A 22,194-nucleotide genomic window follows, 5' to 3' on the forward strand; every position below is an offset into this window, starting at 1 on the left:
CGGACACGACTGAAGTGACTTAGCAGCAGCAGTAGCAGTGACTAATGATGTTGATTGAACATCTTTTCATTTGTGTGTTGGCCTTTTCCATATCTTCTTTGGACAAACATAAAATAAACTTTTGGTTCTCAAAGAGGAATGCTTTGGTTATGAAGACAAATCTTTGAAGATATAAAATATTTGGTGTTAATATATAATTAAGTGCCAAACTGGTGTAAATACAACATACTATGGGTAATTAAAAGGAGGAGATGTGGTAAGACTAGTATAAACTTTAAGACCCCTTCTAACATTATGTACAGTGATAAATTTTAATGCAGATAAAATAACTTTGGGACTTTTCTTGCTTCAGGTATTTGATTATTGTTCTCTGACTTGTCATGGAAAGATGCTGGTTTGATTTTGTGCCTGAAAACATAAAATTTGCAGTTAGACATACCAAAGTACTTGATTTCAGGTGACTAACATAAAAACATATAATACATTAAATGGATAATAAAAATAAGCAGGTGAAAATAAAGGTAGGATACTAAGAGGCTTATAGTAAAACACTCTGAAAGTATCCATGATAGTTTTAGCTTTATTGAGGTACAATTGATATACAAATAATTGCACATATTTAGTGTATACATTTTGATGGATGTGGACATAAGCGTACACCTGTGATACCATTACCACAATCAAGGTATCCATCACCTCCCCAAATTTTCTTGTGTTTTGTGATACTTTTGTTTGTTTGCTTTGTAATAAGAGCAGTTAACATGAGAACTATCCTCTTAACATATTTTAATGGTATTCACAGTTGAAAGAACTGGATTGAGAATTCATTCTTCCTTGCTTCTTTTTCAATGGATGGAGAGAATCACATATAAGATTCACAGTGCCTATTAGACTTAAGAGGGAAAAAGCCTGTTATTCCATGAGAAGTCGTAGAGAAAATAATTGGATCATTAGAAAAGGGGTGGTTATATTTTGGAAATTATTACAATAAATCAAATAGAATATATTGAATAGCTTCTTGCATTAACGCAAACTGAAGGGAGTATATTTGCTATCCTTTAGCCTTGTTTAATTAAAAACTATTTGTAAAAAAAAGAGGCAGACTCACAGATAAAGAGAACAAATCAAGAGGGCAAAAAGGAGAAGGAAATTAGGAAGTACAAACTATAAAGTATAAAATATGTTATAAGGATAATACTGTAAAACATGGGGAATATAGCCAATATTTTATAATAACAATAAATGAAATATTATTTTTAAAAATTGAGTCATTATGTTGTATACTTGTAACTTACATAATACTGTACATCATGTGAACTTCAGTTTAAAGAAAAGCAGAAAAAAATACTTTTAATGTGTTGAGTAAAAAAATGATTCAAGACTTTCCCTCTTTGCGGTTAAATTTGGTACCTTGTTTGGTACTTCATAAAGGCAGATTTTGAACTCATTGCTTTTTTAAAAGGGGCACACTTTTCAAGGTAGGGTTATCTTTTACTCATCTTCTACTATTAATATTTAATAAATATTTGTTAAGTCAAATTCTCCTATACTTGCCTTCCCACTTAATCATTTCTGAATCCCTAGCATCTAGGATGATGTGTAGACTTGGTAAAGACCAAGTAAATCCTGAATGAATTATGCTTATTCTGGTTTACTGGTTGGTTTTGCTATTGTCTTGTTATGTCAGATGAAGGCAAATTGGTTCAAGCTTGATAGAAATAAGAATGCTTTATTTACATGTAGTTCCTCTTCCTGTATGAATTATTGTATATATTTGGATATTAGAACATGGAGCATTATTATACCTCAGTGTTAATGATTTGCTAAGATAATTATATCTTTTAACGTATGGTCAAAACTGATATTTCTCCCCTTAAAATTTTATATATTTTAAAGGATATTTTGCCCCTCATTTTAGGTAATCATCCTTTTACTTGAATTACTTCAGTAATTACTTAGAATAAAATGTATCTCTCAATTTGCTAATATTTTGGCATACCATAAAAATTCATTAACTGCAGAGGAATCAGTATTAATTATTTTAATATTTTGTCCATAGGATTAAGTTTGAATTATAGAAATCAAAGTAAATGCTAGAATACCATTTTAATACATAATTATTGGTAAGGGTTTTAAGTTTGGCAGTTTCACTAAAGAGTCGGGAGGTTTTAAAATTTTTTATTGCAGTATAATTGATTTAGAATGTTTTGTTAGTTTCAGGTGTACAGCAAAGTGAATGGGTTATACATATACATATATCTTCTCTTTTTAAGATTCTTTTCCCATATGGATCATTACAGAGTCTTGAGTAGAGTTCCCTGTGCTGTACCATAGGTACTTTTTAGTTATCTATCTTATATATAGTAGTGTATATATGTCAATCCCAATCTCCCAATTTATCCCTCCCTCTTTTCCCCCTAAGCATAAGTTTGTTTTCTACATTTGTGACTCCGTTTCTGTTTTTTAAAGAAGTCCATTGGTACAATTTTTTAGATTCCACATACAACCAAAATCATATGATATTTGTCTTTCCCTATCAGACTTACTTTACTCAGTATGCCAGTCTCTAGGTCCATTCATGTTACTGCAAACGGCATTATTTTGCGTTTTCTTATGGCCGAGTAATATTCCATTGTATATATGTATCACATTTTCTTTATCCACTCCTTTGTCAGTGGACATTAGGTTGCTTTCATGTCATGGCTGTTGTAAATAGTGCAGCAGTGAACATTGAGATGTGTGTATCTTTTCAAATTGTAGTTTTTTCTAGATATATGCCCAGGAGTGGGATTGTTGGTTCTTAAGGTAGTTCTATATTTAGTTTTCTTTTCCAGTTTTAAAAAAACTTATTTATTTTTGCTTTTTTTTTTTGGTTGCTGTGGGTCTTCGTTGCTGTGCATGGGCTTTCTCTAGTTGCAGGAAGCAGGGGCTACTCCTCATTGTGGTGTGCAGGCTGCTCGTGGCAGTGACTTCTGTTGTTGAGCACAGGCTTTATGCACACGGGCTTCATTTGTTCTAGCCTGTGGCTCTCGGGCGTGCAGGCTTCAGTAGTTGCAGCACGCGGGCTCAGCAGTTGTGGCACGTGGGCTCTAGAGTGTGGGGTCAGAAGTGTTGGCACCTGGCCTTAGTCGCTCCGTGGCATGTGGAATCTTGGGATCAAGCCTCTGTCCCCTGCATTTGCAGGTGGATTCTTATCCACTGCACCACCAGGGAGGGCCTGTGTTTAGTTTTTTAAGTAACTTCCATACCGTTCTCCGTAATGGTTGTACCAGTTTGCATTTCCCTAATCTTCCATAACTAAAAAATAATTGCCAAGACAAGAAAATTAACGTTGGTATAATACTGTGAACTTAACCTCAGGCCTTATTTGAATTTTACATTTTTTTTTTAGTAATAACCCTTTTCTGTTTCAGGACTTCACTCTGCAGTTCGTCATGAGTCGTCGTTCTCCTCCAGTCTGTTGGTGGTTCCTCAGTCTTTGTCACTTTTTTTATCCATGTCATGTTTAATGAGTACTGATCAGTTATTTTTAAAATGTCTCTTGATTTGGGCTTCTCTGGTGTTTTCTCATGATTAGACTGATGATATATTTTTAAGAATATTGCGGAGTATATTGTGGCCTTCTCAGTGCATCATCATATCAGGGATCTTATATGGGATGTTGATATGTTTTACTGTTGATGTTAATCTGGTTTGTTAAGGTGGTATTTGTTCCATTTCTGTACTGTAATTTTCCCCTTTGTAAATAGTAAATATCCTGGGACTGAGTGTTTAAACGTACTTTTGTCAAACACTGAGAAACTGACATGAAACAACATGGTCTTACCTGTATAGCACAGGGAACTAAATGTATACAGTATCCTGTAATAAACCATAATGGAAAAGAATATGAAAAAGAATATGTATGTATAACTGAATATTTGTTGTACATCATGAAATAACACAGCATTGTAAATCAGCTATGCCTCAATTATAAGAAAAGAAAGAAACTGACATGAGTATATTACTTATTTAACTCACAGACTTTATTTGGATTTCACCAGGTTTTTTCCCCCACCAGTTTTTCCATTAGTGTTCTGTTTCTGTCACAGTCTCCTCTGAAATATGATAGTTTCTGTCCTTTATGTCCTTGGTTTTCATGACCTCGATACTACTGATTAGGTATCTTGAAGAATGTCACCAATCTAGGTTTTTTTTTCCTTATAATTAGCCTGAAATGATGGGTTTGGGGGAAGAATAGCATAGTGCCTGTCTTATCAAATCATGGGGTGTAAGATAGGCCACATGACGCACTGATAACGTTAGCATTCTTCCCTTGGTTAATGTAGTGTTGGCCAGGTTTTACTGTAAAGTGACTGTTTTTCCCTTTCCCTACTCTGTTCTTGGGAAGTTAGTTGCTGAGTCTGTGTGTGTGCTCAGTTGCTCAGTCACGTCCAACTGTTTGTGACCCTATGGACTGTAGCCTGCCGGGTTCCTCTGTCCATGGACTTTTTCAGGCAAGAATACTGGAGCGGGTTGTCATTTCCTTTCCCTGGGGATCTTCTGGGCCCAGGAATCAAACCCATGTCTCTTGTGTGTCCTGCATTGGCAGGCGGATTCTTTACTACTGTGCCACGTGGGAAGCCTCACCAAGTCTAGGTCACCCCTTAAAAGGGGGGCGATTCATATTTTGGTTCCACTTCATGTGCTTAATTGCCATCTATACTCTTCATAGGCTAAGTGTCCTCAAATTATTTTCCCATCTCCTCCATTTTAAAAGGGGGCTGTTTGTTATTTAATTAGAAATTCTTTGTTTATTCTTTTATAAGCCCTTTATTAGATATATACAGGTTTTGCCAGTATTATCTCTCAGTCGTGTCTTAATTTTTATTTTCTTAACAGTATCCTTTAAAGAGCAGTTTTCAGTTTTGATGAAGTCTAGTTTGTCAATTTCTTTTAAGAAAGTTTTGTGTAAACCAAGGTCACAAAAAATTTTTGTCCTTTACTTCCTTTTAGAAGTTTTAAAGTTTTAGGTTTTACATTTAGGTCCATTATTCGTTTTGACTGAGTTTTTGTTTAAGGATGAGGTAAGGGTTTTAAAACATATATATTTCATTACATTTGTTTAAAAGACTGTCCTTTCCCCTTTTGATTATCTTTGTACTTTTGTCCTAAAACAATTGACCATATATTTATAGGTTTGCTTCTGGTCTCTATCCATTCCATTTGTTTCTAACACCAGTGTCACACTGTCTTGATTACTGTAGTTTTCTGGTGTCTTGAGTTCAGTCAGAGTGAGATTTCCAGCTGTATTTTATTCAACATTGTTTTGGTTATCCCAGGTGCTTTGCTTTTTAATGCAAGTTTCAGAATCAGTTTCTCCAGAAAAGACTACTGGTCTTTTGAGATTGTGTTGAATCTTTGTCTCATTTTGGAGAGTATTGACAACTTAACAATATTGAGTCTCTATTTTCTTTTTTTTGTCATGAATGGATTGAACCTTGTCAATTTTTTGGTTTTTTGCATCTACTGAAATCATATGGTTATGCTTTTTTAGTCAAATAGAGTGAATTACATTGATGGATTTTCATTCCTGGGATGAACTGTACTTGGTCATGTCATGATATATTATTTTCATAATTTGCAGGATTCTATTTTTTATTTTTTCAGAATTTTTGCATTTTATGTCAGTATGGGATACTGGTCTGTAGTTTTCTTGTTCATCTCTGTTTTGATATCATGGTGTTGTTGACTTTATAAGATAAGTTAGTAAGTGTTTAAATGCTGGAAGAACTTATGTATAACTTGTGTTATTTCTTAAGTATTTGGTAAAATATGCCAGTGAAACCATCTGGGCTTCATATATTCTTTGTTGCAAAGCTTTTAACTGTAAAGTTAGTTTACTTAATAGAAACAGAGCTATTGAAGTTAGGTTTTCTATTTATTCTTGAGTGAACTTTGATAGTTTGAGGTTATTAAACACTTTGTCTATTTCATCTGAGTTATCAAATTAACTGGTAAAAGTTATTCATAATATTCTCTTATTGTTTTAATGTCTTTAGGGTCTGTAGTGATATCCTCTCTTTAATTGCTGATACTGGTAATTGGTATCATTTCTTTTTTTTTTTTCCTGTATCAGTCTGCTAGAGATTTCACTGTTTTTTATCTTTTCAAAGAACTGGAAATTGATTTTTCTTTTAGTTTCTTCAGTTTTTAATTTCATTGACTTTTTACGGTTGTTATTACCTTCTTTCTGCTTGTGTTGTGTTGAATTTGCTCTTTTCTTGTTTGTTTCTTAAGCTGGAATCTTATGTTACTGATTTCACATGTTTCTTGTTTTCTAATAATAGGATTCAGTGTTATAAAATTTCCTAAGTACTTCTTCACCTATGAACTATAGAGTCTGATATACCATGTTTTCATTGTTACTCAGTTTAGAGTATTTTCTGGTTTCTCTTATGTCCTGCTGTTTGACCAACCATGTGTCACTTAGAAGTATGTTGTTTAATATCCAAATATTTAGGAATGTTCCTAATTTAATTTTTAGTTATGTGTGGTCAGACAACACACTTTGTATGAATTTAATTCTTTTATATTTACTAGACTTGTTTTCTGGCCCAGTGTATAGTCTAGATTGGTTCCATAAAGCTTAAGAAGAAAGTATATTCTGCATTTAGTCATGGAGTATTTTTTAACTGTGAATTAAGTCAGATTATTTGATTGTTAAGTTTCTGTACACCTGTTAGTTTTCTATACTTGTTCTCTCAATTATAGAGAGGAATATTGAAATGTTAGCTATTAATTTGTTTTCATGACTGATTCATGGTATAGCATGTCTCAGAATTTCCTTCCTTTTTTAAAAAAAGGCTGAATGATATTTCCTTGTATGTATATGTTTATCCATTCATCTGTTAATAGATACTTGGTTTGTTGTTGGTGGCTCAGATGGTATAGAATCTGCCTGCAGTGCAGGAGACCTGGGTTCGATCCCTGGGTCAGAAAGATCCCCTGAAGAAGGGAATGGCTACTCACTCCAGTATTCTTGCCTGGAGAATTCCATGGACAGAGGAGCTAAAGTCCATGGGGTCACAAAGAGTTGGACACAGCTGAGTGACTAACACTTTGCACTTATTCTTTTTTTTTTACTTTCACGTTTGGCTATTGTAGATAACGCTGTTTCAAACCTTGATGTGTGTATTCTTTGAGCCTCTGCTTTCATTTCTTTTGGGTGTGTACCTAAGGCTATCCTGGTATTCTTAACAGTGTGTGCATGGTGTATCTTTTTATATCCTTCTATTTTAAAGATATTTTTGTCTTTGTGAGTTTCCTGTTGAGAGCTTTTTTTTAATTGCCTTTTTGAAAAGGGCTTTGCTTTGTAATTCATTCTGTCTCTGCTTTTTATTTGGAGTGTTCTTAGACCATTTATATTTAATGAAAATAACAATATGGTTGGGTTTCAGTGTTCCTTCTTGCTGTCTGCTTTCTGTTTGTCTCATCTTTTGGTTATTTCTTTTGTCATTTTTCCCCCTCCTTTGTTTGGATTAAGTATATTTATTTATTTAATTTTATCTCCACTATTGTCTTAACAAGCCATATGTATTTTAAAGTGGTTATACTAAGATTACAATAGGCCTTTTAACTTAACACATTTCACTTTCAAATATTATAACACTTCACATGTAATGTAAGAGCCTTACAATGGCATTCTTATATTTTTCCCTCTAATCTTGTGCGCTGTTGTTTTCATACATTTTTCTTGTGTGTTAAAAACTCAGGTTACATTGTTGTTATTTTCATGTAAACAGCCTTTTGTATTTTAAACGATAATTTGAAATTATTTTTAAAAATCTTTTGTGGTTATACCATATATTTGCCATTTCTTTTGCTCTCCATTTCTTTGTGTAGATTTGAGTTTCTGTTCAGTATCATTTTCTTTGTGCTTGAAGAACTTGCATTGAAGTGAAGTGAAGTCGCTCAGTTGTGACCCCATGGACTGTATGTAGCCCACGAGGCTCCTCCATCCATGGAATTTTCTAGGCAAGAGTACTGGAGTGGTTTACCATTTCCTTCTCCAGGGGATCTTCCCGACCCAGGGATTGAACCCCGGTGTCCCGCATTGCAGGCAGACACTTTACCGTCTGAGCCACCAGGGAATCCAGGGAACTTGCATTAGGATTGGTTTAAATTTTATCGTAGTAGTATGGCCAATGTTATGGCATCAGTATTGATTGAATTTTGACAGCACATACTTGACATTTTTCTACTCCGTCTTCTGCATTATGGAAAAGTTAGTGGGGGCAGTGGAAGAATGTAACTCATATAGAAATAAGTGAATGCAGATATGTAATAAAACAGATAAGAGTGGCATGAGTTTTTCCTACAATATCCTAGTGCGTTATTGGAATCAATAAGAATTTACATACAGGGGAGCAATTGAAGTAGTTTTAGAAGGGTAGATACGATTTTTAGGCAGAGAAGGTATTTGATAGCATTGCAAGGGGAGAGAATAGCACTAATAAATAAATGTCATGCCATTGGTGAGAAATAAGTTTAAAAACTTAGATTGGATTCAGATATGGAGAACCTGGAAAGGTCTGTCTAGTGAAGATTGCAATGGTGAGAAGTTGTGGGCCATTTAAAGTTTTTGAGTAGGAGGATTGAGTCGTGCTTGTAGAGGTGCTTAAATGAGTCAGGGGGTGCCCTATTCATTAAGATCTTAGTTTGAAAATAGACTGCTTAAGGAGAAAAGAAATTTATTATTATAAGAGTATTAAATTACTCATAAACTCAAAAGGAAAGCTGGAGAGCTTGTCTCGGGCAGTTCCTGGGGTCTTACTATCAGAAATTAATTGATAGTTTAGTCAGGATGCCACCTAAATGAAAGCATGTCATCCATTTTTTCCCCATAACTGTGGTCATTTTTTTCAAAATTCAGAATCCCTGGAAATAGTTTATTGGCTTATCTTGGTTGATGTCCATTCATCTGTGAGGTGATAATTTGGCATTTTTATAGATAGTACTGCCTAAGCAGAGGAGAGGTAATTTCCCAAAAGGAAATCAGTGCCATTACTGAAAAGTGGGGATAGATGTTTGGGAGGCCAGCAAACAACTACTAAATAGTACATCATAATGAATTAAGGAGGAAAGCCTAGAGATTGGAATTCTCATTTGGGAGGCTTTCTTCTGAAGAACTTCTGAAGGGTAACAGAGATCTTAATAAAAGGTAGTGGCTGTGTGATTGGCTAGTAATGGTTTTGATATGAAATACTCTGGAAGTGGAATCTAAAATTTAGTTTCAAATGCTTCTTACTCCTGTAAATATATAGATAACTAAAGTTAACAAAAGTTAAAGAAGGTTGATGACGTATAGTGGAAACCTGGCTCTGTTACTAAGCTATGTGATATAATGAGAAAATTAAATTACTTAACTTTTCTGAGCCTCGAGTATAATTTGGGTTGATAATTATTTTAGGACAGTTGTGATAATTCAATAAACTAAGAAAAATGCTGTAATATAAGAATAATTCAGTGAATTTTAATTCTCTTCATTATTAAACAAAAACAGGATTTCTTTTGATTTTTCTTTTTTTTGTTAGGAGATGCTTTAGGGAAGTGCTGTGCTTTGTTACTTGGTATTATATATTCTGTACACTTAGTATTAAAACTTAATTCCTTTATGTTTTGAGATTTTTATGGAAACAGAAGGGAAACATTCTGGATTAGAAATTAGCTTGAGTTAGACTTTTTAAAATAGGCCTTTTATTTTTATAATTTTAGACTTAGAGAAAAGTACAAAGATAATACAGAGAGTTCTCACATACCTTTCACTCAGCTTCCTCTAATGTTAATGTTAATATTTTAAATAACCATGGTATATTTGTTGAAATGACAAAGTTAACATTGATATGACTATTAATTAAATTACACATTCTCTTCAGATTTACCTGATTGTCCACTGTTGTACTTTTTTTCTGTTCCAGGATCCAATTCAGGATACTACCTTAGATTTAGTAAATTCAGATTTTTAAATTCCACTTCTGCAAACCACTTAACCCGTCAGACCCTCATGCATAAATTTTGACTTAAAGGATATCTATCTGAACCACCATTTATAGTGCTGATGTTCTGAGTCTGTTTATATCTGTCACACAGTGTGCCCTGTTTTTATTTTTGAAAGAGATTCTTAGATCTAATCCATATACCAGATCTTTTGACAGTAAAAAAAAAAAATTCCATTTATATCTTATAATTTTGCTTTACTATTAAAGGAAAACTATGAATTTATTGAGGTTTGGGAAAACTTCAAGAACTTTTTCTTCCATTTGAACAAAAATGACGGAAAAGCAGGGTTTGTGTCTATTCAGTTGTATAATAATTGAAAGTTATAAAATATGAGTATTGTTAAACTGCCTGTTTTGAGGGGCAGTACTAGGGAGGGCATAAAGCTTAGAAATGTAACTTGAAAGTGAATCTTCATGTAGTGGAATTTAAAATGGAAATAATTGAGAGCAGATATATCTTTTCTCAAATAATCCAAAGTATTTCACATAGCTGCTTGTTAGTTCTTCTCAGGTTTGGGCACGGTTTGGTATAGGTTAACAGTTGTATTTTATCCTACAGATTCTCCTGTTCAGAAGTTGTTGAACCTACCAACAGTCTTGCCTTATGAATAATCAATTTTAATTCTATAATAGGTTCAGTTAAATAACTTCATTATTTTTAGGGCCGTTGCAGTAGTATTTTGATTAATTTTCTTATTTAAATTTACTTTTAATAATTGGGTTAGCTTTTGTTATTCTAATCCAGTGACTCTTAACATGCTACACAATTTTCACACAGGTGGCTAAGGATTACACTTTGACAAAATATGAATGTACAGCAAAATTTTGTATATAGTGTCTCAATTTCTGCTTGTTAAAACCATATTTTTCATTGTTTACCTGTGTAATATATATATTCACTCTGACACTTTTTTTTTACTCTGACACTTCTTGAATGCCTACTCTCTATGAGAGATATTGTTAGGTATATAAGATTCAAAGATAAATAAGGTAGCCTCTGCCTTTAAGGAACTCAGTGATAGGTGAGATAAGTAGATGCTTAAATAATTCAGTACGATGAGATGTGTTAGTTGAGCATAAGCAAATTTTAAGAAAGTATCACACAGAAAACCAATTAATTGTGCCCGGAAGAACTGGATTGGGAAAAGTTGCTCTGTGGAGATGACAACCGGAAATCAAAAAGCAGAGGAGTTTGACTTAATAATTTTGAGCACTATGTTTTATCTGCATATTTCATTTAATCCTCACAAACCTCGCATGACGTAGAGGCTTCCGTGGGGGCTCTGTGGTTAAGAGTCTGTCTGCCAACGCAGGAGATGTAGGTTCGATTCCTGGGTTGGAAAGGTCCTTGGAGAAGAAAATGGCAACCCACTCCAGTATTCTTGCCTGGGAAATCCCACGGACAGAGGAGCCTGGCTGGCTACAGTCCATGGGCTCACAAGAGTTGGACACAACTTAGCAACTATAACAACAACAATTTTAGAGATGGGAAAACTGAGGTTGGAGAGATTAAGTTACTTGTCCAACAAGTTAACTGCCAACCGTAAGTATGTTGGCAGATCCAGTTTGGGGACTTAGATAATATGATTTCAAGACCTGTGTTTTTAGTCACTGTGTGTTCACCACTCTGTAGAAAGAGGAGCACAAGTGATAAACTGGGAAGCCCCTGTCATCAGAGCACAGGAAGTTGGAAGGAGATGAAGATAAAAAGTAGGTTGTGTCAGACCATACAGTTTCTTAAAAGTCACTGTAAGGGTTTTTGTTGCAACCCTAGTAAAGTGTAAAGGCATTGAGCACTTAAATAGAGGGGATGACATAATCAGATTTGCATTTTGAAAGGTCATTGGTTATAGGAGACCAAATGAATTGGAGGGGGGCCAAAAGTGGATGCAGTGGCACCCTGTTAAAGTTCATGATAATAAGTAGCCCAGGTAACATAAATAGCCTGGATGGAGCAAATAAGTGATTGTTGGGATGGAGGAAAGTGGGCTGGTTTAAAGAAAGATACAAAAGGGTAAGACTACAAGACGTGGTTATGGCTACATATTACTTATACATTCTATATCTTTATCAATGCTCAAAATTAAACAATATTTATAACTGCCCCATGAAGGCTCTCCTACCCAATGACCCAGTGACATCTCATTTATTTATTTGGCTACATTGGGTTTCAGTTGCTACATGTGGTATCTTTTGTTGTGGTGTGCAGGCTTCTCTCTGGTTGTAGCACCTGGGCTACAGAGCTTGTGTGCTCAGTAGTTGTGGCTCTCTGCAGCTCGTGGGATCTTAGATCCCTGACCAGGAATCGAACCCACGTCCCCTGCATTGGAAGATGGATTCTTTTTTTTTTCTTTTGGAAGATGGATTCTTAACCACTGGACCACCAGGGAAGTCCCTCCAGTGACTTCTTTAACAATATTATTTTTGCTTTTTACCTTTTTTCCTTCTTTTCAATTTGACATACTTAACAGTGGTTCAGAGGATTGATTCTGTATTTTCCACCATTAATTCACCATGTGGTTTTGAGAAAGGCATGTGACCTTTTGAAACCAAATACTCTTAATTTCTTCCAATCCTAAAATTTTGTAATTATATATAATATTTATAAGTAGGTTGAAGCACCAGACATCAAATGAGTTCTCTGTCAGTTAAGCCTGATGGCAGTTCCTGTAACATCAAATTTATCTCATTGGTGGCATTTCTCAGTTGTATTTATCATTTCTAGTTATTGGTATAGTAACTGGTATACATGTGTGTTTCTTTTGAGGGAAGACATAGTAGACAGTATAATGTGTGTCTGCCCATTCTCTGTAAAGAGACAGTTTTTCTTTCTCTAAAGTGATTGAGCATTTGACTAAGTTGGCTCGTTTCTAAGCTTGAGCCCTCTGAGTAACAGATGTAGGGAAAAGGGCGTTATGGTATTGAAGCAGTTGCTTAAAGCCAACAATGTCCTTTTTGTGAAAATCTGAAGGTTCTTTAAAGATGGAATACCATGACATCATCACTGTTCATCTAAGGAGCATTCCTCAAGTAATACTGAATATGCTGTGATTATCAGTACCCTTTCCCCTTCTTTCTATTGCTTGACTGATGTTATTGTCAATTATTTGACTTTTTGCAAATGTGGAGCAGTTACTTAATTCTGAAAATCCTAAGAGCCTGAGATTTTAAAGTATATTGGGTTTTAATTCTAGTTTCATTAACTTTCTTAGAGATTTGCGTTTTAGGATTGAATAAAATGATTTCATCCACAGAAACTGTGTTATCGTTTACATTCAGCCCTCAGTAGCCTAATAAATGATAAGCTTCTCTGGTCTATTTTAATGGAACAGAAACAAATTAGATCTCATTTGCTGTTTATAGGATTCTTAAAATCTTTTACTATTCTCTTTTAGTAGGAAAGATATGGTGAGTTATAATAATGATATTTTCCCTGAAGAACAGATTAGATATCTTTAAAATATAATCTAATAGTCTGGTTTTTTCTTTTGTAAGGAAGATTATTGCAGTCTCATAGAACTTTTTACACATGCTTATATCTTTTAAGCCTGATCACCAGTCCATCCTAAAGGAGATCAGTCCTGGGTGTTCACTGGTAGGACTGATGCTGAAGCTGAAACTCCAATACTTTGGCCACCTCATGTGAAGAGTTGACTCATTGGAAAAGACCCTGATGCTAGGAAGGATTGGGGGCAGGAGGCGAAGGGGATGACAGAGGATGAGATGGATGGATGGCATCACCGACTCGATGCACGAGTTTGGGTAAACTCCGGGAGTTATGGACAGGGAGGCCTGGCGTGCTGCAATTTATGGGGTCGCAGAGTCGGACACGACTGAGCGACTGAACTGAACTGATAGTTTAGCAAGCTGTATTAGTACTGTACTTTGGGTATTTATGTACTTAATATTTATGTTCGGCAGAAATTAAGGAGTTTATGGTTAGGGTTGCTGTGAAAGTTCCTCTCTGCTGTTTTCTTTTCCCTTAGTTTTTCATGACAGCTTTTGAAGATGAACAAGATTCAAATCAAGTACCTTTGTCAGTTTTACACTGATGACTCTATGTTAACTCTAGCTTAACAGTGTAAAGTGTAATCTTTGCAGAGACTACAGTTGAGTCTCAAACAGCATGGATTTGATCTGCATGGGTCCACTTATATGCAGGCTTTTTTCAGTAAATACATGTAGGTACTGTCAGTGTATTCTCTCTTCCTCATGATTGTCTTAACATTTCTTTTTCTCTAACTTATTTTATTGTAAGAATACAGTATATAATACATATAACATACAAAGTGTGTTTAATTGACTTTGTATTATCAATAAGGCTTCCGTTCAACAGTAGGCTATCAGTAGCTAAGTTTTTGGGGTTGTTGTTCAGCTGTGTCTGACTCTTTGGGACCCTATAGACTGCAGCACGCTAGGCTCCCCTGTTCTTCACTATCTCCTGGAGTTTGCTCAGATTCATGACCATTGAGTCAGTGATGCTCTCTAACCATCTCATCCTCTGCCACCCTCTCACATTCATTGATAGTGGTGTTCTACAGTGTTCTGTATATTTTCAGACTACTTTTAAAGTTCTGAAAGGAGTGTTGGAGGCTCTCAGTATAATTATAGGCTTGTCCTATTTCTCTTTATCAGTTGTATCAGTTTTGCTTCATTTTATTTGAAGTTCTTTTGTTATTCAGGTGAATACAAATTTAGGGTTTGATAATGGCATACCATCATTATGTAAGTCCCTCCTTATCCCTTGTGGCTAACCCAGTTCAGAAATCTGTTGTCTGATATTAATGTAGCCACTCCAAATTTCTTTTGTTTAGTATTTTGTATTTCTTTTAGAGCAGATCTACTGGGAACACAGTCACCTTTTAAATATATTATTCTACTTTCTGGGACCTCCAGTGTTTCTTGGCAAAATCTGTGGTCATTCAAATTCTTGTTTACTTTTGTTTTTAAGCATTTTGATTATGATGTGGACAGCCCTGATTTTCTTTGAATTTTTCCTGTTTGGAATTTACTGAGCTCCTTGAATCTCTAAATTTATATCTTTTGTCAAATCTAGGAAGTTTTCTGCCATTACCAAAACAATTTTTTTCTCTACCAATTTATTTTTCCTTTCTTTATGTGAATGTCAGTGATGTAAAACTTAGTTTGATATTGTCCTATGAGTCACTAAGGCTCCATTCATTTCTTTCAATCATTTTTTTCCTTTTCGTATTTCATTTTAGATAATTTCATTTGCTCTCCTTTCAAGTTTACTCTTTCTTCTATCATCTCTGTTCTCTGGTTGAGACCATGCAATGAATTTTTAAAAAAGTTTCTGATACTGTATTTTTCAGTTCCAAATTTTCCATGTGGTTCTTTTTTTTAAAAAATAGTTTTTCTGCTAAGAACTTTGTTGTTTCAGTTGTTTCAAGAGTGTTAACCATTATCTCATTTGATTATAATAGCTGCTTTAATTTCTTTATGTGATAATTCCAACATGAGTCATCTTAAAATAGGCATCTGTTGGCCCCCTTTTCACTTGATAATTTGTCACACTTTCCAGTTATGTATATTATTTATTTGCTTTTACATGAAAAGTAATTTTGGATTTTTTCCTGGACATTTTGAATATTGTCATTTCTGATCCTGGTCATATCCTCTGGAGAGTGTTGATTTGTTCATTTCAGACAGCTACCGGTTAGATGGCAAGTTCTGTCTTACTTTCTGTGGAAACTAGTTCTACCATCAATTCTGTTTTCAAAACCTTTGCTGTGCTCTTTGGATTTGCCCTTCAGTGTACCTCTCAGTGATAATCTGAGACTTGGGCAGTGGTGTATATCATTGATTAGGTCCTCTTTAGCATAGGCTTTGCTGCACCTCTTTGAGTCTATTTACACAGACATAAATCATAATTGTACTGGTTTGTATAGAGAATTGCTAAGTCACTTCAGTTGTGTCCGACTCTGTGTGACCCCATGGATTGCAGCCTAATAGGCTCCCCCGTCCCTGGGATTATCATCCAGGCAGGAACACTGGAGTGGGTTGTCATTTCCTTCTCCAGTGCATGAAAGTGAAAAGTGAAAGTGAAGTCGCTCAGGTGTCCGACTCTTAGCAACCCCATGGATTGCAGCCTACCAGGCTCCTCCGTCCATGGGATTTTCCAAGCAAGAGTACTGGAGTGGGGTGCCATTGCCTTCTCCGTGTACAGAGAATTAGGGGATCTCTTTTCCAGCTCTGTCCTCTCCATGATTTCCCCCATGCTCTTCAGTTTCCAGGGCCTTCCTTATTCCCAGTTCCAGAAAGACATGTTTCTGTCAGAGCTTTTAGACCTCTGCATTGTACAGCTCCCTATATCTGGGGTTGCCCTTAAGTGAAGTGGGGAAAGGAGAGAGATGAGGGGAAAAAAATAATGGGAATTCCCCTTCATACTTTTTGGATGACAAAGGCCCTGTTTTCCCAATTTTTCTGACCAGAGAGATTGGTTTTCTCATTGGGGTTTTTTTCTCTTGCTCGGACAGTGCTATTCTATGGCTGAGGAGAGAAAAAAGACCAAAAAGAAGGCATTCCCTCCTGCCAATCTCCAGATCACAGGATTCCCTTTTCCTGGCCCGTTGGACACAGGGAGAATTTCTTTAAGTGTTTTTTGTCAGCACCCTAAACATAGTTTCGTAACTTAGACCACATTCTTAGGTCAAAACTGGGAGATAAAGGGATAAAGGAGAAAAATGAAATGAGAAGATTCATGGCTATACTTTCAAGTTTTGACTCCTCTCCACAGTCATTTACATTACCTGTTTTTGGAATGTTTATATATATCCTTTGGTCATTTATATTTTGGTGGATTCGTTATTTCTTCAGTGATTTGGATGATGCCACCATATTTAAGGAATAATAACCCTTAGTTTTGTGTGCTCTGGATATTTCAGTTTTTGTGTTCAACTCAATTTTTTATATACAGATTTTTTTTTAATGAATTAGTCTTTTGTAAGTTAAAGTGCTAATAACCTTTTAGATGTTCTCTCTAGTTGGAGTGTGTATGCTTCTAGTTGAAAAAATATATTCTATTTTTCTCAAAAATTTTTTTAATTTTTAGAAGTGGTTGGTATAAAAATTCAGATAATATAGATGTCTAGGTTAACAAGTAATGCTGTTCATAGCCTTACTTTATCAAAGAAAATGTTACCATTTTAATACACATCCTTCTATACCTTGTTCATAAATTTGTTGTATATACTTATATATTTTAGATTTTAAACCTTTTTATTTTTTAAAGTTATTACTTTGAGGTATTATATACATAAATGCATCCATTTTAATATAGTTTGAATTTGACAGGAGTGATTCTGTACTGAAATCAAAGTAGAGAACATTCTAGAACCCTAGACAGTTCCTGTGAGCCCTTCTGTGGTCAATTCCTCTTTTCTTCCCAAAGCTGATCCAAGCAACCATGAATCTTTCACTGTATACTAGTTTTGCCTATTTGAAAATTTATCAGGGATATCATATAGTTTTTACTGTTTGATTTCTGGCCTTTTTTTTTTTTTCCCCTTGAGAATAATGCCCTCTTTTTTCTTTTTTGGCTGTTCCACCCCTCCTCCACCTCCTGCCCACATGTGGAATCTTAGTTCCCTGACCAGGGATCAAACCCACTCCCTGAGGTGGAAGCTTGGATTCCTAACTTCTGGACTGCCAGGGAGTTATGGAGCATAATGCTTTTGATAGTCTTCTGGGTTGCTGCATGGATCAGTAGTTTATTCCTTTTTATTACTTTTAAAAGAATTTCATTGTGTGAATATATCACAGTTTTATTTTATATATATATATATATATATATAAATATTTGTTGATAGATGTTTGTATTATTTGCAGTTTGGGACTATTATTAATAAAGCTGCTATGTACAAGTCTTTGTGTGTGCCTTTGTTTTTATAACTTTTGAATAAGTGATAACTAGTTAAGGAACTGTTACATCACATAATAAATGTTTATTTAATTTGATAAGCGTCTGTTAAATGGTTTTCTAGAATGGTTGTACCTTTTCAAATTGCCATCAGCAGTGTAATGAGTTCCAGTTCTTCACTTTGTTTTTTTTATCTTTTTATTTAATTTGGGGGTGGGGGGAAGTGTGCGCAATGCTTATGGGATCTTAGTTCCCCCACTGTGGATCAGCCCAAGCCCCCAGCAGTGGAAGCGTGGAGTCCTAAGCACTGTACCAGCAGGGACTTCCCCCAGTTCCTCACTTTGTGCACTTATCATTGCTTATATTTTATGTAAGTGTTTTTGATATGGGTTCCTTAGAATTGGATTTTTGTGTGAAATGTTAAGGGTACATTTGATTTTTGTAGGTTTTTCTCCATAGGTTTTGTACTGTTTTTGCAATACCACTGCCACTGTATAAAAGCGCGTATTTCTCTTCCACCACATGTCAGTGTGTGGTGGATTTTTGCTGTTCTGCTAGGTATAAAATTAAATCTTAGGTTAGTTTTAACTTGTATTTCTTATACTTTGAGTGATGTTGAACATATTTTCACATATTTAATGACTGTTTCTTTTCTTTGTATTTTTTTCTTTCTTCTGTGAACTACCCATGTCTCTGCTGAGCTGTTGGGATAGTGTTTTCTTTGTGTGTGTCTGTGTGTACGTGCGTGCATGCTGTTTTTAGAAACTGTATATTAAGAATGTAAGATTGTCAGATTATTGTCTTGTTTGTTGAAACTTTTTACATATTAGAAATACTAACCCTTTGTAAGTGTAAGTTTCAAACATTTTTTTCCCCAAGTTTATTATTTGTCCCTTTTATTTGAAGTCTTTCCATGGCCCCTCCTTCCAAGTTTAATATTTGCTTTTCTAACCCGTATGTAATTCTGACATTTAGTTTGAGAAACAGGTGTTTTATTTTTTTTTCCAAATAGCTATTGGTGTCTCTCAACAACACTTATTTTTCTCAAATACTTTTCTTCACTCATTGATTTGAGAGGCCTGGTTAAGCCATTTAGCAGTAGTGTTTATATAAGGTATGTGATAGGGATATAATTTCTCTAATTTTTTCCAAATGGGTTCTTAGTTCTCTGGACAAAATTTGTTTCTTCTTTAATTGTATGCTAAATTCCTAGGTACACATACATGGGTTTGTTTCTGGACCTTTTTAGATACCTGCTTAAAAGCTTTATGAAGTGGAGGAGAGTTAGAATCTAATGACATTAATTAGGAGGCAAGTGAAATAGCTTTGGGAGATTTTTTTTTAATTGGTGAATTTATTTAGTTAAGTGGCTAACATTTAATGTAGTGCTTACTATGCCTGAATACTAATCTATGCTTATATTTATTCATTTAACCTTCACCAACCACTGTATTAGGTAGGCTATTGTTTTCATTCTACCGTTTAGGAAAATAAGGCTACTCAGTTCACAGCTTGTAATTAGTGTTGCCAGGACATATTCAGGTAGTGTCATTCCAGAACCTAGATTCTGAAGCTTCTCAATTATGACAGCCATTTTTTAAATTAGGTAATCTGATATAGAGGAACTGATAACCAACAAATTCCCTGGTAATTCTGCTGTTTGTAATACCTACTTACTAATGAAGCAGATTTGATAAAGGCTATATTTTAATGTGAGTCATTTTTATAGAGAAAGCAGTTAGTTGTCTGTTAAATTCATTACTTTCTCCCATTGCATTTTTCTTTGGAATGTCTGTATGAAGAGTTGATTAAACACTGGCATAAGAAAGGAAAAGAAAGACAACTTACTGAGTTAAATTCTTTGTGTATTTTCTTACATTTGAAAATCATTAATAGATGGGAATCTAACCTTTCTGTTGTTAGAAACTTCCTATGGGTACACATTAAGTTGGCATGCATACTTTTTTAATAGCCTGTGTCTTCTGCCAGTGGGCTCACTACCTGAGAATTAGGTAAGGATTAGATAAACCTTCTAAGATGTAAACATTTATTTAATTTTTAAATTGTGTGTCTGGTAATGCTTACCCTATGTGTGGTTCAGTTCAGTCGCTCAGTCGTGTCCGACTCTTTGTGACCCCATGAGTTGCAGCACACCAGGCCTCCTTCTCCATCACCAACTCCCGGAGTTCACTCAGACTCACGTCCATCTAGTCAGAGATGCCATCCAGCCATCTCATCCTCTGTCGTCCTCTTCTCCTCCTGCCCTCAACCCTTCAGCATCAGAGTCTTTTCCAATGAGTCAACTCTTCGCGTGAGGTGGCCAAAGTACTGCAGTTTCAGCTTTAGCATCAGTCCTTCCAGTGAACACCCAGGACTGATCTCCTTTAGAATGGACTGGTTGGCTCTCCTTGCAGTCCAAGGGACTCTCAAGAGTCTTCTCCAACACCACAGTTTAAAAGCATCCATGCTTCGGCACTCAGCTTTCTTCATATCCAACTCTCACATCCATACACGACTACTGGAAAAACCATAGCCTTGACTAGACGGACCTTTGTTGGCAAAGTAATGTCTCTGCTTTTGAGTATGCTGTCTAGGTTGGTCATAACTTTCCTTCCAAGGAGTAAGCATCTTTTAATTTCATGGCTGCAGTCACCATCTGCAGTGATTTTGGACCCCCCAAAAATAAATCTGACACTGTTTCCACTGTCTCCCCATCTATCTCCCATGAAGTAATGGGACCGGATGCCATGATCTTCATTTTCTGAATGTTGAGCTTTAAGCCAACTTTTTCACTCTCCTCTTTCACTTTCATCAAGAGGCTTTTTAGTTCCTCTTCACTGTCTGCGGTAAGGGTGGTGTCATCTGCATATCTGAGGTTATTGATATTTCTCCTAGCAATCTTGATTCCAGCTGTGTTTCTTCTTCCAGTCCAGCGTTTCTCATGATGTACTCTGTGCGTATGAGTTAAATAAGCAGGGTGACAATATACAGCCTTGATGTACTCCTCTTCCTATTTGGAACCAGTCTGTTGTTCCATGTCCAGTTCTAACTGTTGCTTCCTGACCTGTATATCGGAATCCTTTATTTTTTTAAGCCCCACAGGTGATTGTGATGATGAGCCAGATTTAGGAACTCCTGCACCAGCAGATTGGAGAAGGCAATGGCACCACCCCACTCTGGTACTCTTGCTTGGCAAATCCCATGGACGGAAGAGCCTGGTAGGCTGCAGTCCATGGGGTCGCTAAGAGTCTGACACGACTGAGCGACTTCCCTTTCACTTTTCACTTTCATGCATTGGAGAAGGAAATGGCAACCCACTCCAGTGTTCTTTCCTGGAGAATCCCAGGGACGGGGGAGCCTGGTGGGCTGCCGTCTATGGGGTCACACAGAGTCGGACACGACTGAAGTCGGACATGACTTAGCAGCAGAACTAGCAGATCACACTCTTTCTCAGTGAAATTCTCGGCCTGAAGTAACTTTATATATGCTATCAGAAAATGATCTTATACAAATTATTCTTAGCAGCTTTTCCTGACTTTTTTCTTCTCTTGTTTCTCTACAATAGCTTATGCCAGCGTGGCTTCATTCATACAGATGAACCAAGGATTGGGATAGCAGTATAAAATTAGAATCAGACAGCTGATTGCCCAGCAGGATGCCATCAACCAACCGTGCGGGCAGCCTGAAGGACCCTGAAATTGCAGAGCTCTTCTTCAAAGAAGATCCAGAGAAGCTCTTCACAGATCTCAGAGAAATTGGCCATGGAAGCTTTGGAGCAGTCTATTTTGTAAGTGTTAAAGGCTTAAGTCAGTGACCAGAATACTTAAAATTCAGTCATGGAAAAATAAAAAATAATAATATAAAGAGACAGAGGCCATAGTTCATTTTATAGTCACTTGTATTGCTGTGTGTATATAATATGACAGTAGTTTTAGTTATTGAGTTTCTTGGCTTATTAAAAAATGGGAATGAATGTATATCCTCCTGAGCACTTCATTCACTTGGTTCCATAAGTTTCCATGTGTTGTATTTTTTTATTCATTTAACTCTCAGTATTTCTACCATGCCTTATGACTTCTTTGGTACATTGGTTTAAAAGTATGCTGTTTAATTTTTACAGTCTTGTGAATTTTCCTTTTTTTCCTTTTTTTGTTATTGATTTCTGACTTAATCCCGTTGAGGTCAGAGAAGATACTTTGGATGATACCTATCTTTTAAAATCAGTTGAGACTTGGTTTTTGGCACAACATGGTCTATCCTGGAAAATATCCCATG

At 35.7% G+C, this 22,194-nt stretch overlaps 1 protein-coding gene across 1 annotated transcript in view; it reads left to right on the forward strand.

The window, feature by feature from the left end:
- Window positions 1-22,194, forward strand: part of TAOK1 (TAO kinase 1) — a 109,773-nt gene that overhangs the window by 24,215 nt on the left and 63,364 nt on the right. The window contains exon 2 of the mRNA XM_061389516.1: window positions 21,485-21,706. Coding sequence (XP_061245500.1) covers window positions 21,575-21,706 — 132 coding nt within the window. The 5' untranslated portion in view covers window positions 21,485-21,574. The remainder of the gene's footprint in view (window positions 1-21,484; window positions 21,707-22,194) is intronic.

The sequence above is a fragment of the Bos javanicus genome, chromosome 19, assembly GCF_032452875.1.
Source record: "Bos javanicus breed banteng chromosome 19, ARS-OSU_banteng_1.0, whole genome shotgun sequence".
Taxonomy (NCBI): domain Eukaryota; kingdom Metazoa; phylum Chordata; class Mammalia; order Artiodactyla; family Bovidae; genus Bos; species Bos javanicus.